At 40.3% G+C, this 26,011-nt stretch overlaps 2 protein-coding genes and 1 long non-coding RNA gene across 7 annotated transcripts in view; 1 reads left to right on the top strand and 2 right to left on the bottom strand.

The window, feature by feature from the left end:
• Positions 1-1,100: 1,100 nt before the first annotated feature.
• Positions 1,101-3,965, bottom strand: LOC135637593 (serine carboxypeptidase-like 34). The gene is made up of 10 exons (XM_065150217.1): positions 3,685-3,965; positions 3,501-3,608; positions 3,317-3,403; positions 3,138-3,230; positions 2,964-3,052; positions 2,585-2,872; positions 2,340-2,476; positions 2,143-2,238; positions 1,545-1,650; positions 1,101-1,464 (listed from the first exon to the last, which is right to left on the bottom strand). The coding sequence occupies exons 1-10, from the start codon at positions 3,941-3,943 to the stop codon at positions 1,315-1,317; spliced, it is 1,413 nt and encodes a 470-aa protein (XP_065006289.1). The 5' UTR covers positions 3,944-3,965; the 3' UTR covers positions 1,101-1,314.
• Positions 3,966-5,092: 1,127 nt separating this feature from the next.
• On the bottom strand, positions 5,093-6,996 carry LOC135638057 (uncharacterized). Of its 2 annotated transcripts, XR_010496486.1 has the most exons (3): positions 6,850-6,996; positions 5,864-6,097; positions 5,093-5,739 (listed from the first exon to the last, which is right to left on the bottom strand). It is a non-coding gene; the product is annotated as an uncharacterized LOC135638057 (long non-coding RNA). The 2 variants fall into 2 exon arrangements; XR_010496485.1 differs by having other exon boundaries at positions 5,864-6,996.
• Positions 6,997-7,309: 313 nt separating this feature from the next.
• LOC135637592 (uncharacterized) overlaps positions 7,310-26,011 on the top strand; it is a 40,422-nt gene continuing 21,720 nt past the window's right edge. For all 4 annotated transcript variants that reach the window (XM_065150212.1, XM_065150213.1, XM_065150214.1 and 1 more), the window contains exons 1-7: positions 7,310-7,462; positions 8,748-8,884; positions 9,015-9,099; positions 10,169-10,222; positions 10,996-11,087; positions 11,180-11,283; positions 12,120-12,192. In XM_065150212.1, coding sequence (XP_065006284.1) covers positions 7,424-7,462; positions 8,748-8,884; positions 9,015-9,099; positions 10,169-10,222; positions 10,996-11,087; positions 11,180-11,283; positions 12,120-12,192 — 584 coding nt within the window. In that variant the 5' untranslated portion in view covers positions 7,310-7,423. The remainder of the gene's footprint in view (positions 7,463-8,747; positions 8,885-9,014; positions 9,100-10,168; positions 10,223-10,995; positions 11,088-11,179; positions 11,284-12,119; positions 12,193-26,011) is intronic.

A 26,011-nucleotide genomic window follows, 5' to 3' on the forward strand; every position in this document is an offset into this window, starting at 1 on the left:
TTAAGTGATAACTTGGGAATATCAAAGGGATATCTTTGAAATATTAAAAATTATTAAAATAAAAATTATAAATAGTAAAAGAGGACTGCCAATAGATTTTTTTTTTTTTTTTTTCCCTACACCACTACGATTTTCTTTAGTATCAAAAGTAACCCTAACAAGATATCCTAAAAAGTCATCATCTTTTGCATTATAAAGGTCTGTAGTATTTTTATAGAGATACCAGAAATACTAAAATCTTATTTAAAAACATTATAATCGATATAGAAGTTCAAGTTATTTTTGTCCTTTTTTCAGATTAATACATTTAAAACTCTACCAGGGGTAATAAATTAGTTTATATTGTAATTTGAGGAGTTGTTTTTCAATTACATTGTTTTTGTACATGTGGTAAAAACACATTATAATTCTATTCAAAGACATGTATGATGTATAATTCAATTTTTTTTACATATTTTAATTTTAAAATTAATAAGAATATATATTTGGAATCCTACAAATGATGACAAATGACTTTGCATTATATTTTGAGTCTTTGTTCATCACTTACAATGTTTTATATAAGTTTATAATATTTAGGTTGAGATGCTATTCAAAAATATTATAATTGAAACTATTTACTTTATCCAATACAAAGGTAGAAGCGAGAATTTCGGTGATTTTACATCAAAACCCCAAGATTGCAATTTGACAGCTTCTCTCTCTCTCTCTCTCTCTCTCTCTAACCGGTTAAATATTCCAGATTAAAGCAAAATTTATCATCTGTATGAGCTTCACATCTCATACCCAAATTTTATTTATCACATCATCTAATATACTATTGCAAATTATCATTAGGACTAACCGCTCAAATATTTTAATCTGCCCTCTGAAGAAAAGATTAGCAGCATCTAACCATCCAGTGAGATGGTTAATTATCCTGTCTATTTTAACTATAGAATCAAAGATGATATTACTGATAGATATATATGATAAGCAAGCTGAACTATTTAAACCTTCTTTTGCCAGTGGATTAGCAGTCATATACCACACTAAAATTTAATTTTGATGTGCTATCGGTGTTTATGTAGAACCTCAACAAAAATGAAAATGATCAAAGGGAGTTAGTTGGCCATACTAAATCATATCAGTATCATTAATCAATGAGTAGGTCATATACAACACATTATCAAAGAAGAAAAATGCCATGGCAAAGATATGCTATTATACTAAACAAATTGCAGAAAGCACCTGTTTATTTAGATCACAGAACAAAAAAAAAAAAAAAAAAAAACATTTCTTAGGTACACAACAAGAAGTTAACTAACAAATAGTCTAAAAAGGGAATGAGGGCAGTTTCTTGTTGGCTAAGAAGTGCTCAACAATTTGCAGAGATTGCCTTGGGGCAAATGTGGGGACTTGGTGTCCAGCCACCCTTACTGTAACAAAAGTCAACCCTTCATAGATTATGGTCCACCCTCCCACCTACAGAACATATAGTTTACAGAGATTAGTCAAACAGTCGATCGTCTGAGATCTGACAAGAGAGAAAGGCCATCAATTACCTGTTTGTGGCTATACCAGGGGGACCAGTCCTCGGTTATGCTCAGTCCTAGCTTGTTTAGTGTGTATCTTGTGGAGGTCACTGGAACCCTAGCATCAGTATCACCACTGTTTGCATGGAAAACCATGGTCGGTGATTTCATTCAGAATTCAGCATTAGTTTGATTTCAAGTAATGTGCTAAACTAGTAGCACGCAGATGTCATAATTCAGTAGTAATCTACGAAGAACATTGTAGTACAAGTACAAACAAGTGCACACAAGTATAAATCCATAAGAAACAAGTTTTCTTAAGGAAGATTAAAGCATTTTTATCTAATGATTTCCACTGGAAAAAAAACATTTCTTTTTTTTAAGAAAAAGGCTTCTAGTAGAAAACATTGAATGGGAAGTTTTTTCCTTTCATGTCTAAATGTTAGAATAGAAAGATCCCTGAAAGCTTTATGCTCATAAAGAATGTAGCATTTACTAAATGATCAGAAATTGATAAATTATTAAAAAAAACATTTTCGTGACAGCTAAACAAGATATTGAATATATAATTGCATAATTGTGAATAAGAAGATATAGAACATAACACTATTATTACATAAAATTTCACCTGAACACCCACATGCGGAGCCCAGCATCGATAAGTTTACGGATAATTGGAAGAACTGATCTGTCAGAATCACTCCAAGCCCTAACAACAGATGAGCTGATGATACACACAAGAAATTTAGAGGTAAAGTGATTTTACATTGACTACAAAAAAATATTTAATAGCTTACGCAAACATATTAGCTTATTTTAAACAACCTGCAAAGAGACCAAGGATGTGATAGTCTTGTGACATTGGCATGCAAAGCTTTTTGAACATCCGGACGATTGAAGTACACCGTTGCATAGGTTTGTAAACATGGATCGTAGCCCATTGGTATCTTCAACAAATCCTCCTACCATCAGAAATGCAAACAAATGAGAAAGAAAGAAAAGAAACACAATAGCTTCTACTCCACTCATTGTTTGCAAGGTCAATTACTCAGCAACTCAGATTCTCTTACAAATTTTGAGATAGATATCAAACTTTCTTCACCCTGCGCCACCGAAGACGAAAACTTGGGGTATCCACTTTCGCAGCGCGGTGTGTACAAGCTGTACATGTCGATGATCTGATAAACTTGGTAATATTGTTGGAGAGCTTTGCTGCATTCTTGAGTTGGCACCACTGCACTAAAATTGCAGCTTGTTTTGATGTTGTGGTAAACTCTGTCTGAGATCAAAGCATGATCCCATGCGTAATCCACCATTCCTCTGATGTCCGTCTCGGAATCCATCACAGCATTTCCAATCTGCAGCAGCTCCGTCAGTTGTTACAAGTTATAATTGGTTCAGCTTCAGATGTAGAAGAAAGAGAACAATGGTGTGGCACTCTGCCAATACCACGAGGCCTTTCAGGTTTATATGGTCCTCCTTCTTAGCTTTCATGTTCTGCTCCAAGATCACATTTGCAAGTTGAGGTACATAATGCCCTTTAAGAGAGAAGATCAGAGCAATGATGGATAAAATAGTTATATAAAAAGAAATCAGACAACATCAGATAATAATTTTTAGTACCTGCATAACTCTCCCCAGCTATGTAAAATTCATTTAATCTGTACTGAGGGAATCTCTGGAACCATTTGACCAGGAACGAGTAGGAACCAAATGCTTCAAGCAAGAAAGAAAAGGTTAGACTTTTTATATAGTGGTTTGCACCACCGCGTTACATGTGAAGATGAAGATGAACATCATACCTGTGGCATTGTCACCTTGCACATCAGTGATGTTTGAGTAAGAGAACCCAACCCCTGCTGGTGCCTCCAAGAACAATAAATTGGCAGCTGCATTGCAAATGAAACAAGAAAGCAATTCAACACGACTCTTGAGATTGCTCTCTGAAGCATCTGCTGATTACAGTGACAGGGTTGGAGGCCATGCCTTTGTTCCAAGCATACTCGTTGTGTTCTAGCTCAGGTACATCCTTTTTCACAAGAAATGGCCCAATCTCTTGTGCCTCTCCAAAGCCAATTGAAGAACAACCAGGCCCTGCAACACCCACACAGCCACGCCATGAACTTGAGGCAATCCCAATCAGCCAACTGAAAGTGTCAACATACAATACCTCCATTGAGCCACAGCAGGAGTGGCTTCTCGGCAGGTCTGTGTGTGGCCTCAAAGAACCAGTAGAAGAGAGCCTTTCCGAGACCCTCGTCTATGGTGACATACCCTGCATACTGGCGGAACCCGACGGGAGGCTGACCGGGGAGCCCGACGACACGGTCGAGCTCCTGCCTCAAGCTCGACGCAGCCGACGACAAGGCACAGGACGCAACAACGAGAGGCCAAATAAACAGGACATGGAACGAAGCCTGATGCATCATGGATCGACAGAGACATGGACAATGAAGAGATGCGGAGATTGGTTTCCTTTATATAACCACAAGTGGTGACAAGAAGATGAAGAGCAGGGCTGGCTCAGAGAATTCGACGTTGTAGAAACGTTGCGTAGAGTGGACAAACCGTGTTGAGTGGGATTAAGTCACATGAGCATAGTGGAGTCTTTGGCTTATCATTCAAGGAATGAACCACCTCAAACGCCATCAACTCTGTCACGTACCAACTTGGTCGTCTCTTTGAAGAGTTTGGCTGGCAAGAGAAGGGGAATAAGAAACATTTCCTGGTTGTGTATGGAAGAGACAAGGGACAGCTTCACAAGCGTTTGACCGCCATATTTCAGCAATCTCTTCACTATAGAGCTTGAACTACTTGTACTTAGACTTGGAAAGGTGGATTCATCTTCCCTTATTTCAAGGATGGAGAGACAGAGATAGCTAGCAGAGCCATGAACCAAGGGGTGGTATATCTTTTGTTATAGTTGCCACAATTGAATAGCCAACATGCAAACTTTGGCAATTGTGCTACGATGGAATAAACTCACCACTGAATAATTGTGACATGTTCTGCATTTATTTATTATGCAACAATTATGCAAGGTAATGATAATATTACAATATTGTCACATCATTTCCACATCAAAGGCATCTTGGCTACATCTTGTAGGATTAACAAACAAGTAACTTTCACAGTTGATGTTGCAGGCATAAACTTAACTGAACTTTAGTCAAATAATAAATTGTTAAAGATAAGTTTATCATGAAGTTATATCAAATTATTCATTATGATGATGAGCAAGAAGAGTAACTGATAGTTAAAAAGTATAAAATGAAATGTCCTCCCACTCCATCTCATACCGTAGATCAGAATATAGTCACGAGAAACCATTCGAAATTTGCAAGATTCTCAACCTGAAGGTTATATCTTAGACACATCAACAATAAGCTAACATCCCCATAATTTTTGGTATCCATTAGCCAAATCTCTTCAGAGAAGAGTCAAGTATCTCACCACGAACTATAAAGAATTATAAAACACAGATAGAAACACAAACAAGAAAAAGACTAACTGCACTTACTATCTCCTATGTTTATCAAGCATAATCTGTCATCATTACCCTAAAACAGGAGTACAAGTACTGTAAAACTCATGAAACTATATTATGAGAAACTAGAATCTTACAACTTTGGGCATTGACCAAGGCCAACCAAATAATTCCAAAGAAAAGATATGCTAAAGGATGGATATATAGCAACCCTATGATACACCCAAATTTTGCCACGTATTTACAATCCCACATTTTCCTCTGAGAATCAAATCTTGCAGTTAAAGCAAAGAAGGAAGCTTCTTCATCACTAAATTCCATTGAGAAAGTCCTTGAATTATCAGACCCTTGCTCTCGAAAATGAAGGATGAACACCTGAAGACTAGAAACGTTTTGTGTGGGAAGTGCTCAGAATTTGTGACCTAATTATCTACTGCTGCTAATGGAGTCAGAACTTGCAACTTTTTCAGGCTTATGCTGCTAATGGACTCAAATCTCGAAAGATTTAAATGTACAGGAAATATTACACAATCATGAGTAGGAAACAAGCTAAACAGTTGGAAGACCAAGCAGACCAGACATCACTCAAGTTTGGTGGTGAAGAATCAGTAGCAGAAAACTTGAAGCAAAATCATCAAGGAATAGTTTCTTCTTTTCCTTTTTATAAACACCAGTGGCATTGTGGGAATCCAGAAACCAAAGGTGGAACTTCAATGTACTTGCCACAAGGTAAGTATCCTGCAGGAGTATAATTGTTATCAGATATGCTTCCATTCGTATAAAATACCACTTCATCTTGCATAAGATGCAAAATACAATATAAAGTCCTCTGTTAAAATGGAAAAAAAAAAACATTTTCAACCTGTGCTAGTATTGTACTAGAAGCTGCAAATGAGAACTTCTGATCTTGTCATAATCCTTTCAACACTCATCTCTTGGGCAACTGGAAATATTGTTAAGCACTATCCTGCTGATCATGACAACTACCATGTGTCAACATGGGTCGAAACGTATCATCACACAAGTATACATCAGAATGCACTATGCCAATCTGTACCGAATGGCCACATTGACCGGCTTGGCATAAGATTGTACTCTGCAAGAAATTATAACAGTAGTCCTTAATCAAGGACTCTATTTATTCACAAGAAAACAGAAATAACTCGAACAGATCTTTTTTCCAAGCTAAGAGAACTCTGAATTGGACAAAACAATATCTAGTGCTCAACAGTTTATACAAAAGCTAATCAGCTAGAAGATCCTCAGACTGCCTAGGTATTGAACATATACATCTTTGGTAATAATCTTTTATGGGTCACATTGATAAAAACAATGCTTGGGGTTACAAGGGGGTTCTGCACCACCATCGTAAACTTAAATCACCCATGCCACCCTGATTAAACAGTTGGATTCTATGAACCATTAGATTTACTATCAATGCAGAAATAAATAATAAATAAACAACATTAATTTTACATCCATCTGAATCAACACTTAACAAAAATGAGATGTACCATTCATGGACAACCAGATGTCTAAATGATTTCTCAAAATTATCAAACCTGATGCATGAATAGCAAATCCAGTGGTCGAATAAGGGTGTTAAAGACATGTTCGTGACGGGTGTACCCTCCATGTTAGAATCAAGAAGAACAGGCTGTACCCTCGATTCTTGTCTCATTTGAGACTGAAGTTGTGACCTTTTGAAGAAAGAAAAAAGACTCATCCGGGAACAGACCCTTTCAACGAAGTCCTCAATCACCAGAACCCAACCCAAAGATTCATCCATTGATCTTGCCCAAAGTAACTCTAAGTAAGATGTGCCAACAAACAACGAAATCTCCTCACTAAAATGAAAGAACGCTTCAAATCTGACGGTCTTCCAAAACGTCCGATGTTGAGCGGCGCAATCGGTCGGAGATGGAGCAGAGACAACCACCGCACCGCACCGCACCGCACCGCAGCGGCAATCGGTTTACGATGTGGAAACACGGCCGTAGAACTAAACCTATTCAGTTATGATGATGACGATCATCATCATCATTATTTTTATATTATTAATTATTATTACAATTTAAAGACCATTGGTGAGCTTCGATTTGCATTGGAGAATTCTGGCACGCGTCGCCTAGCTATTGGCCACCGTCGGTACATTAGTGTTCATGGCGAAGTATCTGATGGTGACCACAAAACGGATCACTCAGATCGTATGGAGCAACGCCACGTTCCCTTGTCCGCTTTCCCATCTCTTTTTATTTATATGGACTCGCAACTTCTCCAAACTCTCCCTATCGCTTCTCCTCTTTCCTTTCCTCCCTTCTCTCGTTGCAGAATAAGGAAGAAGGCCTCCGTCGATCTTAAATCCTCTCATTCCTTCTCCTGTTCTTTCGTGTTGGACGAAGAAGGACGACCCCCCTCGGCCATGTTCGTGAAGAAGCTTGTGGAGAAAGCCACCAGAAAGGTAATCCTTCCGACTTCATCTGCAACCTCTGCTTCTGCTTCTTCGATCCCTGTTGTTTCTTCTTCTGTGATGATTCATCTTCTTTTTAGAAGATAGATAGATCGCAGACAAGGATTCTATACAGTTTCTGTTATTGGTCGCAAGTCACAACATTGATCATTACTATTATTATTGCTCGCTTCTCTTGAAGAAATAGCACTGAGAACTGCCAAAGCTCAACATTGTTCTTCATAGAAGATTCCGGAAGTTCCATATTAACATAATATATAGTAACGCTTCAGCACATGACAAGACAAACTTCGTAACATTAGAACTTGGTGTGGCTTTTGGCGTTGACGCGGTCACATGGATCTCATCAATGCCCGTGCCTTGGGTTTTAGGATACAGTGTGCTATCCGCCAAACTTAAAACGTCTTTTATCCACAAGATTAAATCTATATGATCTTTTAGATTGGCCGGTACTTCGATCTTGAAGCGAATCCTTAATTTATTGGCGGAGATTAATATAGAGGGACTGACGGTTTCGGTACACAGTGAAGCAGGTTGAGATCCATTCCAAGTTTAGCTGTAATTATCATCCTCGTGGAGGACACTTGCGCTGTGGTGGGCCAGACCCAGAGAGACTACCGGATTCGCCGACCATGTATTTAAGTGACGTGGTGGTCAAAGATGTGGTCACTAAAGTTTTCTGAGACGGGCCGAGGAGGGGCGACTTCTTGTGTCGGACGTAACTAAACGTCATTACGTGTCGACCAAGTATCTTGACGAGTCATGGACCCCACAATAAAATAGATGGAGCCCACTCACGTGGGGCGGGAGGGGTTGGAAACCCGCCAGAGAAGGGTGAAGATGATGCGTACGCTTTAGTCTACGTGTTCTTCTCTCATCGACTCCCACGTTTAAAATACACGGGATTGAAGAGGAATGATTGAATTAAATGTAGGGTTCTCGGATCGATTTTTAGCAACGAGTATATGTCCGATATCTATCTTGAATCAATATGAATCAATATTATTTTGGTGTTATAAGACGCAACAGATGTGAATCCTTGATAAATCTGTCCTAATAACAATCCTAACCGCAAGCGTTAGGCACCGAAATCATCTTTATTTTGCATATATTTATCTCGTGATATGTCTGTCACTTGTAAATAACTCGAAATCTAAAATAAGGTACACGTGGACGGGTAAGATGCTGATGATATTTTTTATAATAAAATAGATAGAAGAATAAATTAATATTTTAATTTTTTGGAATCAATTAATGGGTCTTTCCAAAATTACAGCACAATGGAGGAGGCGGCATCAACGGTCTGAAGGCGGAGGAGGTGAGGCCGCGCCTCGTCTTCCATTATGGCGTCCCGCCCGAATCCTCCTCTCTGGCCTGCGACCCCATTCAGCACATTCTCGCCATATCCACCAGGTTAGGAGGAGAAGAGAAGCTCGTCGGAGCGCCCCACGCTCTTCCTCTCATCCCTCCCCTGCACTTTCTTGCTTCGGATCAAGAAGCCGGCATCGATTCATGCTTGATGTGTTCGTGTTGCTGTTTGTAGGAATGGGGTCATCAAGTTGCTCGGGAAAGACAACAGCCAAGCTCTTCTTCAGTCGGAGGCCGCCTCCCCCTCCAAGTTCATGCAGGTTCTTGAACCCCTCCGAGCCCACCCCCTCTCTTCACTGTGATGTATCATGATTTTTGACTTATTACGAGGGTTCCTGATCTTCCGATGGTTATCTTTCTTGGTTATGTAGACTTATTTCTCGAAACAGTGGAAGGGTCTTGAAAATTTTGTGGTACTAATAGATGCCGAAGATAGTTTGGATGTGAGATTATTGATTCTTGTGACCTACATGCTTGTATCTTGTATGTAGTCCTTGGTAAAGGCTGTTGAACATGATGACATATAATTTATTGAGATTTCTTTTGATAAGTTTTGATAAGTCTTTAATTCTTGATAGCAAGACTAATGTTGCTTTTTGAAAAAACAAAAAAAATATAAACGTGATATGATTATTAAGCTATAATATCATAATAATAAAGGAGTGGTGCAACAGGAAACAAACAGGAGCAGCATCATGAATTCTGAACTGCTAATTTTTGTATAAGATATCTTAAAGAGACTATAAATTGATGCATTATATTATAAAACAAGTTTCACATGTTCTATATGTTAGTGTACATGTTTATAATGTATACATACTTTCTTTATATTACATAATATTTTCTGAAAAGGATTTCGGAAAACACGAAAAAATCTGTATGTTATACTAGAATTTAAGATACAAACCTGCAAATTTTGAAAATTCATATTTTAAGGAAATTTTTCTTAGATAGAAATGAAATTGTTGAGTTTTGGTGAAATGAGAAGAAAATTATTAGCTTTCCACATTGTTGACCTTTTTCATGCGTAAAAGTATTTTATTGTAATTATTTGGCTACATCTTGTTTCGGTATGTTCAGTCTTTATATGTTAAATAGTATATGATAATTTAAGGCCTTTACTGTTTGCTATAATAAATATTGCAGCTTTAGCTAGCTAATATCTTGCATACATCATTGTCAATGATCATTTTTAGTAACTGGCCATTAGTTTGAATCTAAATTGGCAGTTGATATACAATAGTTGCCCTCTATGCCTGTTGACATGTCATATGGCTTTCTTTGGCTAATAATTTTGGGTTGACTTAATTTTGTCTGTATTTTTTGCAGTTCATGGAGAATCAAGGCATCCTTTTAAATGTGACTAGTCATAATCATATTGAGGCAAGTACTTGAAATTCTTGTTCACTACATTGGTGAGAGATCTCTGATCTTTAAATCTGAATCTAGATAAATAAAATTTATTGATGCCAACTTTGTGCAGCTGCACTACCCATTTTTAGTTTTAGGCATATAGAAAACTATGGTTACCATGCATCATTGTCTATATTTATTATTATCTGCAACAACTTTTTAAATTGATTCTAACCAACCATGATTATGGTAATCAATATATTCGTGGACCTCAATGAACTAATTAGCTGAATCCAAATCAGCAAAGGGTTCATATGCATCTGTTAGTACTACTTTTTTGTTACTAGTCACACCATAAAATCTGTTTGCCTTGTTGGTAGATTGAACTTTGGAACTTCTTGTTTATCATTGAACTAAGTGTATCCTCTTTGAACTTTTTTATTTTCTTCTGATTTTGTGGTCTTGATTAGCATGGATTGTCACACCTTCCTTTTTATTTAACTTGTGCACTTCCAACTACATTCATCCTGATGAGTTTCAGTCATGTGAAGTTTTGTCACATTAGGAGAAATGTGAATGTGATAGCACATAACCTTGCTTTTTTTGCTAGAACCCAGGAGAGGTGGCTATCTCCTGGGGATCCGATTTCAACCCTAACTTGTACTCGGATATTGGTCCACCTTTAGTGAATTAATGAAATGGTTTCTTATAAAAAAAAAACTACAATCATCCTAATGTTGGAATAAGTATTTTAAGATTTCAAGTTTGTGTTTATCTTGTTGAAACATTCCATCATTTTTTAGGTGTGGAACATTGATAAGAAACAAGTAACACATGTGCACATTTTCAATGAAGAAATTACCTCTTTTGTTGTGGTGCAACAAAGTTTCTACATGTAAGTAGTCATCTTTTATATTCTGTTGCTGAAAGAGGTAATGGTCTATTTTATTTTTGTTGACTTAAATATTTAAGCTGCTACTTATCTAGTTATGTGGGGGACTGCCTTGGAAATGTCACTGTTCTGAAGCTCGATAATACATTACAGTGTTTGGTTAAGATGCCATATAAAATTCCTCCATCAGAGTCCTGTGGTATGACTCATCCCACTATATTTTCCTTTTCTATTGTTAGTTGATGTTTTTTTCTTTTTCTTATTTCAATGTTGACTAAGAGATGATGCTTTAAAATCACACTGTATTTCTTATAGTGGATCTTGCACATGGAAATAAATCAATCAGAAATATTAGCTCATATTTGATATAAGAATTCATTTTTCTTAAATATGCACTAGAAAAATTACTACAGAAATGGCCAAATTGGGAATGCATAATTTACCAGTTGTAGTTCATTCATTTCATGTGTTCAAGTTTATGATTATTATTTTATTGATATGGAATATTTGGGTATCATAAACAATATTATTTTATGGATTATTATTTTTTAAATTTATCTCCTTTCTGTTAACCTGCTTTGCATCCTAAACTGTTAAGGATCCTTGTATTTGTCACATGAGAAATATTATAAAAAATTAATGTACGTCTATAATTGTTTCTTGATCTTTGCATAATTGTCTGTACTCTAGTGTAAAATAACAAAAGGAGGGGTTGTATTTCCAATATTTTTAATCCAATTTGAGCCTTTGTTCATCCTGCAAAATTTGACTAATTTTCTTTAGTATTTAATGTTTTTTGTCATCATGGATTTAGATTCTCACATATTAGATGAATTGGTTTGCTTATGTGATCAAATCATCTTACTATGTCAAACAATTTAAATCATCACATGGATTTTTTTGACATCAGCGATCTAATAAAAAAGAGTTTAAATTTCACTTTGCATATTTTTATTGTGAAGTAAATTTTCTAGCCACTCGTAATTTGTACTTGCACATGAACTTATTGCATAATTTGGAATGTTATTATATTAGGCACACAAACTGAAGCAGACAGTGATACTGCTGTCATATTTTCTTCTCCACAGCCTATGGCTGAGAGCAAGAGGTAAATTTCTGCATTCTCTCTCACACTCCCTCTCTGTTTGTCTCCCCATTTTTTTCTTTCCAACGCATATTATATCTGATGGTGCTAGATTCTGATGGTTTTGTGTGATGAAATCATAGATTTTGCAGTACACATTATCAGGAAGAATTATTTGACATATATGTTGAAGTTTTAAATTGATTTTGTAAATGTCCAGTGTTCTTAAAACACTGTTTGACATATATGTTGAATTATTTGACACATTATCAGGATCTCTAAACACTGATTTAAGCATCTACAGTATGTTGTGTTCTAATGGTCAATTTAATCTGACATATGTGTTACATTTCATGTCTCAGCTGGTCTTAAAACATGAACCATGTATAGGCACCAGTTTCCCCTTCTAAGTCATGGTTTAACTTCTTATCGCTCAAGAGAACATTGTAATCCTGACACCAAGTAGCAGTCTGCCTCATTACCTATCTTAAATTAGAAGTCCTAGGTCAAGAAGTATTACTTTGTTTCTTATAATCTTCTATCTTTTCCCAAAGGTGAAAGAAGATGCAAGCAAAAAATAGATAATAGAAGCTTAAAGAAAAGAAGTACGTATGTAGATTGAAGTCTATAAAACATCTGTGCTTCTTTCTATTTCTGTCGAGTTCTGATGGACATTCTTTCTTTTTCCATGACTAAATATATATAGTTGGAATCTTGGAGAGAGTTTCAGCTTAGCTTGTTGAAGTCTTATTTGGGACAACTTGTCAGTTATTCTTTGCTGACTTATTCGGAAAATTAGCAATGATCTGATTTTACAAGAACAGAAGTGTCATAGATGATTTTCTTGTTAAGCTATAATGTGGTTCTACTCTTTAGTAAGGTTCGATTTACTAGTCCAAGCAGGCGTGTCAACCAATCAGCGGCATGACACGTGCTACCCCGTACCGGTTTGCTGAGTGTTGGAACGACAGTGTGTGCCGACGACACACAAAATTCCCCCAAAAACTCTGCAAAATTACTTTAAAATAAAAAACTTAGATTACAGTTAAGTTAAAACTAAATATAAATTTAGTATAATTTCATAAAAAATATTCTAAATTAGGAAGAAATATTGGCATATATCTCTTTTAGGTTTTAAGGAGCAGTTTTGTGGCACATCACATTCTATCCTTCCATTGATATTGAATTATCTGTAAAGAAATAATTTGAATTATTAGATTATAAGTTAAACTTTAAGATTTAAATGAAGATTTATAATAAATAGATCGATTGATGGATATATTTGGTTCTATTACCAAAATGAATAATGGGATTCCACGAGTGATGGATCGGGGTCCTCGATCTTACTAATTTGTATATCAATATGATATGTTAATCAATCTCAATCTTGAAACTGATCACACGATATATTATAATACTAATACACCATATGCCTTTGGTGCATCAATATGGTGATGGTCGTAGTTTGATCATTATGAACCACATGTGTCTAAGGCGGCTCTTAGGACAAGTATGATTATGGCATGTATTGGTACGGTGGTTGGAGAATGTCGAAACTTTTAATTAGTCATTGACTTGTTGCTTTGTATCATAAGATCGATTATCGTATTGCTGCTCAGAGAAGAATGATTAACTATCACCATATTGTTGTTAGTCATAATGTCACACACTTAGCTAGTTTTGCCTAAGTCGTGCGGCACCCTTGCATGAACGTCCGCAAAGGTCAGCCTCCCTGAAACCTCCTATGGTACCTTAGGAGTTACAAAAGAGAAAACGTTTCACTCGAAATCCACAAGCAATCAATTTAGTAAACACCTCATAGCCAATGCAAATTACAAACAGACTTCACAAGCTCTGAACGGTCGCAAAACAAAAGGCCCAAAATGGTCCACCACAGACCAAAATCCCTATAAGTGTCCACATGACACAACCTTTATTTATAAGCCGAAAATGGCCACCAAACCCAACTAAAATTGGGCTATTAAGCCTTCGACCGTCCCTCTTCATGTTGTTGAAAACATGAACAAACCAAAAGATACGGACATATATAAGCATTACATCGAACACCCTGTTTACAATTTTGTCCATGACATTTTCCCTCACTTATTCCTTCGACGTCCTCGTCGAAGCCTTTGCCGACATTGCAACTCATCTCCTTTGCTGAATCTTCAATCTTCTGCTCCAATTGCAATGCATCTCCTGGCTCCTAACTACTCTCCACTGTTGTTATTAAGTAGTCGAACGTTTAATCTGCCATGCTGCTTCAACTCGCCGATGACTCTGACTCTAATGTGGGGTTGGCTGAGTTATGTTGAATGATAATACCCTAAAGTCTTATCGTAAAAAAGAAGAAGAGAAAGGGGATGATCACTTCGAGGGGATCGGCCTCCTAGGGTTTATCAAAAGACATAATAGTATTTTTCATAGATAGCTAAAAAGAACCAGAGTTCCGAATTTAGCTAAACTAAATAGACTTAATAAATATACAGAAAATAAAATTAAAGCATAGAAAATAAAAGGAAAAATAAAAGGATCCTAACAATCCCGCCTCCTTCAATTCAGCCTTGTCCTCAAGGCTGAGCAGCATCAAATTCTGGAAACTTCTCCTTTAGCATGCTGTAGGACTCCCAAGTAGCATCTTCCTTTGGCAAGTTGGCCCATTGCACCAGCACTTCAGTTACAGGATGTCTACGGTACATTACAACTCGTCGGTCAAGTATGGCTTGTGGTTGAGCTTGAACTTCCCCAGTAGTAGAGGTGTCCGGCAAATGGCACTGCACTATGGCATCTTCACCCAATTTCCTTTTAAGGCATGCAACATGAAAGACTGGATGTATTTTAGAGCTAGCAGGCAAATCCAAGAGGTAGGCAACTGGTCCAATGTGTTCTAATACCGTATAAGGCCCAAAAAATCGAGGAGATAGCTTCATGGAAGATCGGACCTTTATGGAAGTTTGCTTGTAAGGTTGAAGATGAAGGAAAACCCAATCACCCATAGTAAATTCTCGTTCACTTCGGTGTTTATCAGCTTGTTGTTTCATTCTTGCTTGTGCGGCTGTAAAGTTATCCTTTAAAAGTTGAATAATCTTATTTCTATCCATCAATTCCTTGTCAACTTGATCAACTTTAAAAGAACCGGGTGCATATTTTGTAATTGTAGGTGGGGGTTGACCATAAACTGCTTCAAAAGGAGTCATTTTAATAGAAGAATGGTAAGAGGTATTATACCACCACTCTGCTTAGGGAAACCATTTGACCCATTCCTTCGGCTTGTCGCTAGTAAAGCATCAGAGGTAATTTTCTAGGCACCTGTTTACCACTTCAGTTTGTCCATCTGTTTGTGGATGATAAGCAGTGCTCATATTCAGCTGAGTACCTTGTAAACGAAAAAGTTCTGTCACTAACAATGAAACAGGGACTCCCATGCAATTTAGCTATGTTTTCCACAAAAATACGAGCAACACTTGCAGCAGTATAAGGATGCTGTAAAGCACAGAAATGAGCATACTTTGTAAGTCTATCAACAACTACAAGTATAGTACTCTTTCCTTGAGATGATGAGAGACCATCAATGAAATCCATAGATATGTCGGTCCAAGTAGCATCAGGAATAGGGAGGGGCTGTAGTAAGCCTGAGGTGGCTACTGTCTCGCTTTTGTGACGTTGGCAAACATCACATTCAGTAACAAATTTCTTGATAAAATTTTTCATACCTTTCTAGTAAAAAAGTTATCGAACTCGCTTACAAGTGCAGAGAAATCCCGAGTGACTAGCAATTGGTGATGAATGGAACTCCTTCAGAATTATTGCCTGGCAAGAAGAATGTGGGGCAACCATTATTCGGCCTTTATAGCGCAAGTCCACCGAATCCCAACTATAATTTGAGACAGAACCTAGGGCTTCTTCTAATTTTTTAATGATGCTTTGGATCTCAGGATTATTTGACCATTCCCTTCTGATAACTTCAAAAGTCTCACAAATAGGAATAGAAATAGCTACTAGTTTAGCTTGTTCTGGAAGGCGTGAGAGGGCATCTGCTACTAAATTCTCACTCCCGTTTTTATAAACGATCTCATAATCGAATCTCAGTAGCTTTGTGACCCATTTCTGCTGCTCTGAAGAAGAAATCTTTTGTTCTAGAAAATATTTGAGGCTTTTGTGATCAGTGCATATATGAAACCGTCAACCAATTAGGTAGGGTCTCCATTTTGCGACTGCATGTATTATGGCCAACATCTCCTTGTCATAAATAGATAAACTCAAATGGGAAGGGGAAAGAGCCTTACTAGCATAAGCAATAGGCCGACCTTCCTGCATTAACACAGCCCCTATTCCAGCTCAAGAAGCATTAGATTCAATCACAAACATCTTATTAAAATCGGGTAGAGCAAGCACGGGTGTAGTAGTCATTGCAGTTTTCAAGAATTGAAATGCCTGAATTGTCTTTTCTGACCATCTGAATGCATTTTTCTTTAGAAGTGACGTCAAGGGGGCACTAATTTTGCCATAATTCTTCATAAACTTTCGATAATAGCCTATTAGTCCTAAGAACCCCCTTAAAGCTTTGATTGACTTTGGAATTGGCCAGTCTGTCATCACTTGGATTTTTGAAGGATTAAATGCAATACCCTTTTGAGATATGATATGGCCGAGGTACTCAACCTCAGGTTGCCCAAAACTGCACTTAGATTGCTTGACAAAAAGACCATGCTCACGAAAAATATTAAAGATAATTCATAAATATAATAAATGACTTTCTAGGGAATGACTGTATATTAAAATATCATCAAAGAAAACCAAAACAAACTTACGGAGATGAGCCCAAAATATGTCATTCATTAAACTCCGGAAGGTAGAGGGCGCATTGGTTAACCCAAAAGGCATTACTAGAAACTCATAATGGCCGTTATGTGTCCTGAAGATAGTTTTCTGAACATCCCTTTCATGTACTTTGATTTGATGATAGCTCGATCGTAGGTCCAATTTAGTGAAGACCTGAGCTCCTCTCAATTCATCCAACAGTTCATCCACTACTAGAATAGGATATTTATCTTTCACTGTAATGTTGTTAAGTGCTCGATAGTCGACACACATCCGCCATGAGCCATCCTTCTTTCTGACTAGTAAGACTCAGGAGGAATATGGGCTAATACTAGCTCGTATAACTCCTGTTTTGAGCATCTCTGTGACAATCCTCTCTATCTCTGCCTTTTGGAAATGTGGATATCTATAGGGTCGGAAATTGGTTGGTGCCTTCTCGGGTAATAGTGGGATCCGATGATCATGACATATAAGAGGTGGAAGTCCGTGTGGCTCTGCAAATATATCCGCAAACTTTGTTAGCAATGATTCAATATTTCCAGCCGGAATGTTCACTGTCATTTCCTTTCCAATGTTATGCAATTGCACCAAAAATCCGGTGTGTGTTTTCCGAAGGACCCGCTCCATCCGATGGCTAGTGATAGTTGTAACCTTATCTCCCCGTCTTCCTTTGAGAGTCACCTGTCTTCCATTAATAAAGAACTTCATAATTAGTTTAGAAAAATTCCAGGAGACATCACCTAGGGTTGATAGCCATTCAATTTCGAGCACCACTTCATAGTCTTCCAAGGGTAATAAAAAGAAATCCATAAATAACTCTTGACCTTGCAAAATTAGTTTTATCTTTGAGCACTTGCTGTCACAGGTTAAAATCCGTCCATCGGCCACCTTGACTTCAAATTTATCACAACATTCGATGTGGTAAGCTAATCGGGCTGCAACTTTCCTATCCATAAAATTATTAGTGCTACCTGTATCAATCAAAACAGTGACAGACTGGTGTTTCAGAGTTCCCCCAATTTTCATAGTTTGTGGATTAGAGTAGCCAGCCAATGCATGCACTGTATGTGTGACGGCTTCAACATCATCATCGGTTTCCACTTCTTCATGATCGGAATCCGATACTTCTACTTCTGGTTCCTCCTCGATCGGTTCAATCATCAAAAGTCTTCCTTGTTTGCATCGGTGCTCCTTACTCCACTTTTCATCGCAATGCCAGCACAAACCCTTCGCTAACCTTTATTTGAGTTCTTCTCGGGTTAATCTGCTAGTGTTATGGTTTCGATTAGGAGTAGATGAGGTAAGTTGCTTGCTAATCACCTGTTTATTTGCACCTCTGTTTTGACGATATTCCACACTGATTTTTTCTTCATGTAGGCGTGCAAATGAAATCGCAGCCATTATAGTGCGGGGTTGACGAGCCTTAACCTCGCACCGGATCTCGGGAATAAGCCCTTCAATAAATGTACCCAGAAATTGTCGTTCTGACCAATCTCTAGCTTGGTTGGACAATCTTTCAAATCTACTTTGATATTCCAATACTGTAGAAGTCTGACGAATTTTGGCGAGTTGGCCATCAACATTTTCATATTCGGATAGGCCAAAGCGAACAAGAAGCCCTCTTTTGAACTGCTCCCACGAAGGAATTCCATGACAAGTTTCGTATCAATCATACCACTGGATTGCATCTCTATCGAGCTGGATTGAGGCCACTTCTACCTTGGATTCTTTTGGGGTTCTGTGAAAACGAAAAAAAATTTCTGCCCTAGAGATCCAACTGGTCGGATCCCCATCTTCCCATTATGGAAATTCTACCCTGATGCATGGGTAGTGTATGTCACCATCCTGGGGCCCTTTTCCTGTATCTCTCGATTTGTTCAACGTAACGTAGAACTGGAGCTCCCATCTTGTTGAAACCGGCTAAAATGCTCCAACAAGCTCTTTTTGAAATCATGAAGAGTTTTTTGTAGCCGACTCTCAATTCTGATTTCCAACGCTTCCATTTGTGCCTTCACTGAGTTATCGGCAGCCATTGCGTACGATTGCAAGTTGTTAATCCCCAGTTCTTGTTTTTGATGTCTAGTCAAGGGCATCTGCACAGTAGCTGGGCAGTAGCAGCGACGGTGGCGGCAACCGGCGTTCGCAGCAGTAAGGGAACCCACGCGACTGTGGCGCGGCTGGAAACAGGGGCAGCAAGGTGAGTTGCCTGTGCTCTGTTTCGGTTACAAAGGATACAGAGCAAGGTGGAGCGACGGTTGGGAGGCGAGCGGCGGTCGTCGCACGATGGCCTGCAGCGGTGATGGGTCGGCTGGGCGGCGACGGCGCTCGAGGGGAAGAGGAGTGCTGGAGGTGGCGCGACTGGTGGAGGCACGGCTGGAACAAGTGTAGCAGTGGTGAGTTGCCCTGTTTCGGTTGCCGTGAGGAGGGGGGCAATCGGCGGCTGCGGTTGCGAGCTGGGGGGGGGGGCACGGTAGTAGGGAAGTTAGGGCAGCGTCGCCGATAGTATCAACGATGAAGGGGTGGTCTGCTGGCAGGGAGACGACGCTAATGGTCCTTCTCGCTTGAGTGAGATGGGGAAGCGAGGAGGAGAGGTCGCTGGCTGGGGGGGCAGCGGCGACGTTGATCGATCGGCCGGGAAACAGCGCCGGCGGTGGGAAGGAGGCAGCAAGGGTCGCTGTAGGGCGTGGCCTGCCGGAGAGCAGGGGCGGCGGTGGGGAAGAAGGGAAGCATGGAACCCTTCTCGGTGGCCGCTGGGGTAACAACCCTTTTTCCTTTTTTTTTTTGAATAGTACGTTGTAGTGAGAACGCCAAGGATCGCCGCTCTGATACCAAATGATAAGACCCTAAAGTTTTATCGTAAAAAAGAAGAGAAAGGGGATGATCACTTCGAGGGGATCGTCCCTCCTTGATCGTTTCGAGGGGATTGACCTCCTAGGGTTTGTCAAAAGACAGAATAGTATTTTTCATAGATAACTGAAAAGAAGCAGTTACATCCTTATTTATAGAGTTCCGACTTTAGCTAAACTAAACAAACTTAATAAATATGCAGAAAATAAAATTAAAACATAGAAAATAAAAGAAAAAAATAAAAGGATCCTAACATTGAACACTGTTGGTTCCTACGGATCCTTTAGATAAAGGAAAAGACCATCCTTAGTATGCGTTAGTCTCTTAAATGCCTCATGCCACTTGAATTGGGTGGATGCCTGTTGGAGCTTTAACGAATATCACCTCGCAAACTTTTGAAGTTTTTGGGTCCTTCCTCCACAAAATTTGTCCATCGACTCTTCTTTCACTTAGTTGTCACTTCCAAGTATATTCGCATCACTTCTGCTTTCGATTGACATTCTGTTAGGAAATGAAGCGGATAATCTACTATCAGTAGCACTGATCACTATTGGTGAGGATTTGATAACTATTGTCTTCCATTTGGTTTATTCGAAGGGTCTTTGAATATGTGCAAAGCTTCTTTGCTGGATATATAAGAGAATTGTGGTACTCGGTTTCGCCCATTCTCTTAAGATTTGAGAAGGCAAAGGTTACTTGACTTCGCTCGCCTTCTCGAGGGTTGTACTCTATGCATCGAGCTGGTTATTAGACTTTGCCCGCTCTTTGCTCACACTTCTGGAGCACTCGAAGTGTTTACACTCCTTGCATTAAGTTAGCTACCGTGATTCACCTTCTCAATGCCATCGAACTTTTGGAATGCAGGAAGTTTTCATCCCAACTTAGAGTAAGTCTCTAATAGTTTTGGTTGCCTTTGAGATTATAATGTCTTCTCCATCATCTCTGTCGTCTACTTCACTAAGTAGCAAAGGTACAGCACTGTGTACTGCCTGCTTCGTTCCTTGATCGTGCACTCTTGCATCGGCCTAAAATCCTCACTTTCGGCTATCTTGATGAGAAGCTTATTGACACCAGTCTTACGAAGTTCCCTGGCCTCTGCCCTTTAGCCTTATCTCAGAACTTGGAGTTTGCCTCCGTATTCTCCACCTCCTCGGCCCCTTTCATGACCAAGCGCTCTCCCCCCATGAGAGCACGGAAGTCCCGCCTTTGCGGTACCATGGCGCTGCCATGCCCATGGCCCTACTATCCGTCGTCTCATATCTGCATCCCTTTCTTTGCGATTGATAGATCTGCCTTTGTGGTATTGTGGCACTCCTCCGAGTCCACCTCCATTCTAACCGATGTTTAGTTTTGAGTAGCAATGTCCCTTTGGACTCATCGCTTCCTCGTCCCTTTCGACCCTCTACTTCAACACCTTTGTGTTCTCCAAGCAGTTCCCCTTGGTTGATGGAAAGACAGACTGCAACTCTCGTGCATGGCCTCTGCCATCATGTTGTAGGGTTTGCACTGATTTTGTTCTCCTTAGCTTCCTTGGTAGCAACGTTCGCTTACGCGGCCTTGTCCTCCGACTTGCCGGGCTCCCTTAAGCGAATATGAACTCTAGAGCAGTCCAACTCTCCAACCGCTCTGACCATACCTCTTCATGATTAAGTCCCTCCTATGGGACTCACTGGTACTTGCATTCGGTATACTCCCTCGATGGTACATAGCCCTCATATGTTGATGACCATGGCTTTTATTCGATGCACGCACAGAAGACTCACCTCAGCGATACCATGACATTCACTCATTGAATCCATAGCCTTTCTTGTCGTCGTGTTGTTCACCGAAGTGGAGCTTCCAGTAGCTCCCGATCATACCTCCGTATGATCTAGTCCCTCGTGGGACTATATTCGTGTGTATCGCATTGCCACAAACTATTCCTTCACGATCCGCTGCATCATGTCACCTCCTGGTGACATCTCTGTTGCATTTTGATCCTGTGGGATGAACTCGGATTGTGATCCCTCTATGTGTGGCCTCTGCCAATACATCGCAGGGCCTCTTCCACCTTCGATTGTGTTCGCTCCTTGGGCAATCGACTTTCGTCCACCCGCTCTCGGGTCACACCCAGACGAAGCACATCTCTAGGACAGTTCGTCACCTAGTAGCTCCCGAAGTCCACTGACTTCATTGAAATTGGTGCACCATTGTCTGGATCTTGGGCCTTTGCCCCTACTGGCACAATCTTCGCTGCACATCGCATCCTTCATGGCAAATTGAATGGCAGCACTGTGGCATATTCTTCAAGAGTACCCGCCCCTATGTCCTTTTGCCCCATGCCAAGGCCTTCTGAACCCAACTTCCCCTCCGCAAGTGGAGTCGCCTTAATTTCTCCGTCAAATACTTCTTCGAGATAAGATGCATATGCCTCGAAGCTCCCTTCGTCTTTGGCACCATGTAGGATGAGTCCACTCCATCAGAATGAGGGACCCATGAAACGACATAATCCCACTCTTGCCTCTACAAGAGTTTATGTCCTAGACCTCTGTCCAAGGAAAGCTTCGTGCCTCCGCTCCATATTTCATCTTCTACACCAACTCCCTTCATGCGGCTTAGGTCCTTCACCAAGTTACACCCAAGTTGCTTCGCTCCTCGATTTGCATTGGGTTGATGGTGGTCCTTGCGCCCACTATTCCACGGGTCAGCCCTTTGTTGAGTCCGATCTTCATTTCGGCTCCAAGTGTGTCTTCATTTGTGTTGCATTGGGTCGCTTCCCTACTTGATCTCGCAATACATCCCCAATGCATTATCTCATACGAGATTATGTGACGACTCCTCGCCACTCGCTCGGCTTGTTGAGCTTTGTGGGGTTGTTGTCTTGAGGTACTCCTCCTCAACATATGCGGTCTGTTGCACATGATTCTCCCTCTGTTGAATTGGGACTTATCCCTCCAAGGTATTTGTCTCGATGGAGCAAATTCTCTCTTCACATCCTTCCCTCTGGAAGTTTCGGAGACAACAATCCCCTTGGACTACTCCGTCTTGCTGAACAAATTGTGCATTGTTTTGCCCTCGTAAATGCACTTGCTAGATTACGACTCCACGTCAATGTAGCCCCCGCTGCACCCCTTAAGGCCTAGCAACATGCTGAACTCGCTACACACTTCAGTCTCCTACAGACGTATCCTTCTCATGGTGAAGAGAAAGTTTCAATGCTCCATGGTGTCGAGCTTCGGTCGCCTTCGGATGGCCACGAACATTCCATCGTCCACATACAAGTCCTTGCATGAGTATTGAATTCTTCGAGTTAGTAATTCCCCTCACCTTTGTGAGCTTTGTACAACTTTTTTGGTCGTTGAACAACCCATTCCACCTTGTATGGTCTCATCATTTACCAAGCGCCTCGCTTGCCTTGAGCACCATCAAGTATAGTTGCCAATATCGAGTCATAGCTTGAACTCAGTCATCTCAACCTTTGTGCGCTACGCATTCTTCTAAGCTTGCTTATCCTTATGGTGCCTCTTGCGCGAAGGGTTGGCGATTCCTTTGAATGCCAATATCAGATGCTCGCTCCTTTGAGCAACTCATTTTCCCTACATCTCCATGCCTATTTTCCCCAAACGGTTGCGCGTGCTGGCTGCCCTCAACGCAGCCCCGCTAGATCCCCCACGTTTACATGCCAAGTGTTTCTATGAGTGCTTGTCCCGCTCTGATACCATCTGTCACGGACTTAACTGGTTTTGCCTGAGTCGTGCTGTCACGGACAAAATTCTAAACAGGATGTTTGATGTAATGCTTATGTATGTCTATGTCTTTTGGTATGTTCATGCTTAGCACAGCATGTAGAGGGATGGTCGAAGGCTTAATAGCCTCATTTTAGTTTGGTTTGGTGACCGTCTTAGGCTTGTAAATAAAGGTTGTGTCATGTGGACACTTATGAGAGATATTCGGTCTGTAGTGGGCTATTTTGACTCTTTGTTGTATAACTGTTCAGAGCTTGTAAAGTCTGTTTGTAATTTACATTGACTATGAAGTGTTTACTGAAATGGTTGCTTGTGGATCTCGAGTGAGGCGCTTTCTCTAACCCATTTTCTCTTTTGTAGGTCCTAAGGGACCATGGGAGGTTTCGAGGAGGCTGACCTTTACGGACGGACTCGCAAGGGTGCCGTACGACTTAGGCAAAACCAGCTAAGTCCGTGACAGTGCGGCACCTTTACGTGTCTGTCCGCAAAGGTCAGCCTCCTCAAAACCTCCTATGGTCCCTTAGGACCTACAAAAGATAAAACGGGTTAGAGAAAGTGTCTCACTCGGGATCCACAAGCAATCATTTCAGTAAACACTTCATAGCATGCAAATTACAAACAGACTTTATAAGCTCTGAATGGTCATACAACAAAGAGTCTAAAATGGTCCACTACAGACCGAAAGAAAATGAGGTTGCTAAGCCTATTGCCAACCCTTTACATGTTGTGCAAAGTATGAACAAACCAAAAGACACGGACATACTTAAGTATTACGTCGAACACCCCATTGACAATTTTGTCCGTGACAATGGGTCCCTCATTCTGATGGAGTGGACTCATCTTGCATTGTGTCAAAGATGAAGGGAGCTTCAAGGCACATGCACCTCATCTCGACGAAGCATTTGATGGAGAAACTAAGGCGACTCAACTTGCGAAGACGAAGTTGGGGTCAAAAGGCCTTGGCATGAGTGCTTTTAAAGAATGTCACAGTGCTGCCATTCGAGTTGCCACGAAGGAAGCGGTGTGCACGAAGATTATGTTGGGGGCAGAGGCCCAAGATCCAAACAATGACGTACTAATTTTAATGAAGTCAGTGGACTTCGAGAGTTGCTAGGCGACGGACTATCCTAGACATGTGTTTCGTCCGAGTGTGACCCGAGAGCGGGTGGACGAAGGTTGATTATCAAAGGAGCAAACACAATTGCAGGTGGTAGATGTTAGAACCCTTGCAGATTCTAAACTTGGGGTTAATCTCTTTAGGGGATCGGCCTCGGAACTCTATAGGGGTTCCTCCCTCCAAGTTGCTGCTCAAAGACTGCAGAAAAGATTCATCTATTGCTTATGAAAAGAGGAGGAATACATGGCTATTTATAGGGCTTCTAAACCCTAACTCATAATAAGATTCCTACTCAAGACTCATACTTCTAACCAACTCATAATAGGACTCCTACTTAAGACTCCTATTCCCTTACAACTCCTAATTTTTCTCTAAGAAACAACCTCCTAACCCTAGCCGGCCTCTTCACCTCTTTAATAGGGGTCGGCTTAGGTAGGTTTTGCATGAATGTCCCTCTCAATTAGGACTCTCCTAGCTAGAGTCTTAACAGACCCGCCCTCTTCAAATCAGTCTCGTCCTCAAGGCTGAGATTCCATGAACTCAGGGAACCGGGTCTTCAGCTCCTCATATGGTTCCCATGTGGCGTCTTCAAGTGGTAGATTATTCCAATGCACTAGTACTTCAGTAGAGGGATGTCGGCGACGCATCACGATCCTACGATCGAGGATGGCTTGTGGTTGGGCTTGAATAACTCCATCCTCAGTTGGGTTGGGCAGTTGGATCTGGGGTGACTCGTGTTCTCCCAACTTGGGCTTCAAGCATGACACGTGGAAGACAGGGTGAATTTTGGCATCCTCAGGTAATTTAAGTTTGTATGCTACGGCTCCAATACGCTCTGTGATCTGATAGGGCCCATAAAAACGAGGGGATAGCTTCATGGAGGCTCGAGTGTTGATGGAGAGTTGCTTGTATGGTTGTAGGCGTAGATAAACCTAATCTCCTACTGAAAATTCTCTTTCACTTCGTCGTGTGTCAGCTTGTTGCTTCATTTTGGCTTGAGCAGTAGAGAGATTATCTTTTAACAGTTGTAAGAGTTTGTCCCTATCAATCAATTATTGGTCAACCTGATCTACCTTGGCCGAGCCAATTACAAATTTTGGAATCACAGGGGCTGGTCGACCATACAATGCTTCATAAGGGGCACATTTTGTAGATGAATGATATGTAGTTTTAATGTATTATACCACCATTCGGCCTAGGGAAGCCATTTCGCCCACTCTTTTGGTCGGTCGCTAGCGAAACACCGAAGGTACGTCTCTAAACACCTATTTACCACCTCTATTTGGCCGTCGGTTTGTGGATGATACACCGTGCTCATCTTGAGTTTAGTGAC

Source organism: Musa acuminata, chromosome BXJ3-5 (assembly GCF_036884655.1).
Source record: "Musa acuminata AAA Group cultivar baxijiao chromosome BXJ3-5, Cavendish_Baxijiao_AAA, whole genome shotgun sequence".
NCBI classification, from domain to species: domain Eukaryota; kingdom Viridiplantae; phylum Streptophyta; class Magnoliopsida; order Zingiberales; family Musaceae; genus Musa; species Musa acuminata.

Bases quoted from the DNA above. Each gene is read 5' to 3' on its own strand.
- LOC135637593 (XM_065150217.1), bottom strand. From the start codon at position 3,943: ATGATGCATCAGGCTTCGTTCCATGTCCTGTTTATTTGGCCTCTCGTT. The intron at 3,053-3,137 runs GTACTAAAAATT...TCTCTCTTAAAG, and splicing joins AGCTGGGGAGAGTTATGCAG to GGCATTATGTACCTCAACTT. The intron at 2,239-2,339 runs GTTGTTTAAAAT...GTGTATCATCAG, and splicing joins CATCCTTGGTCTCTTTGCAG to CTCATCTGTTGTTAGGGCTT.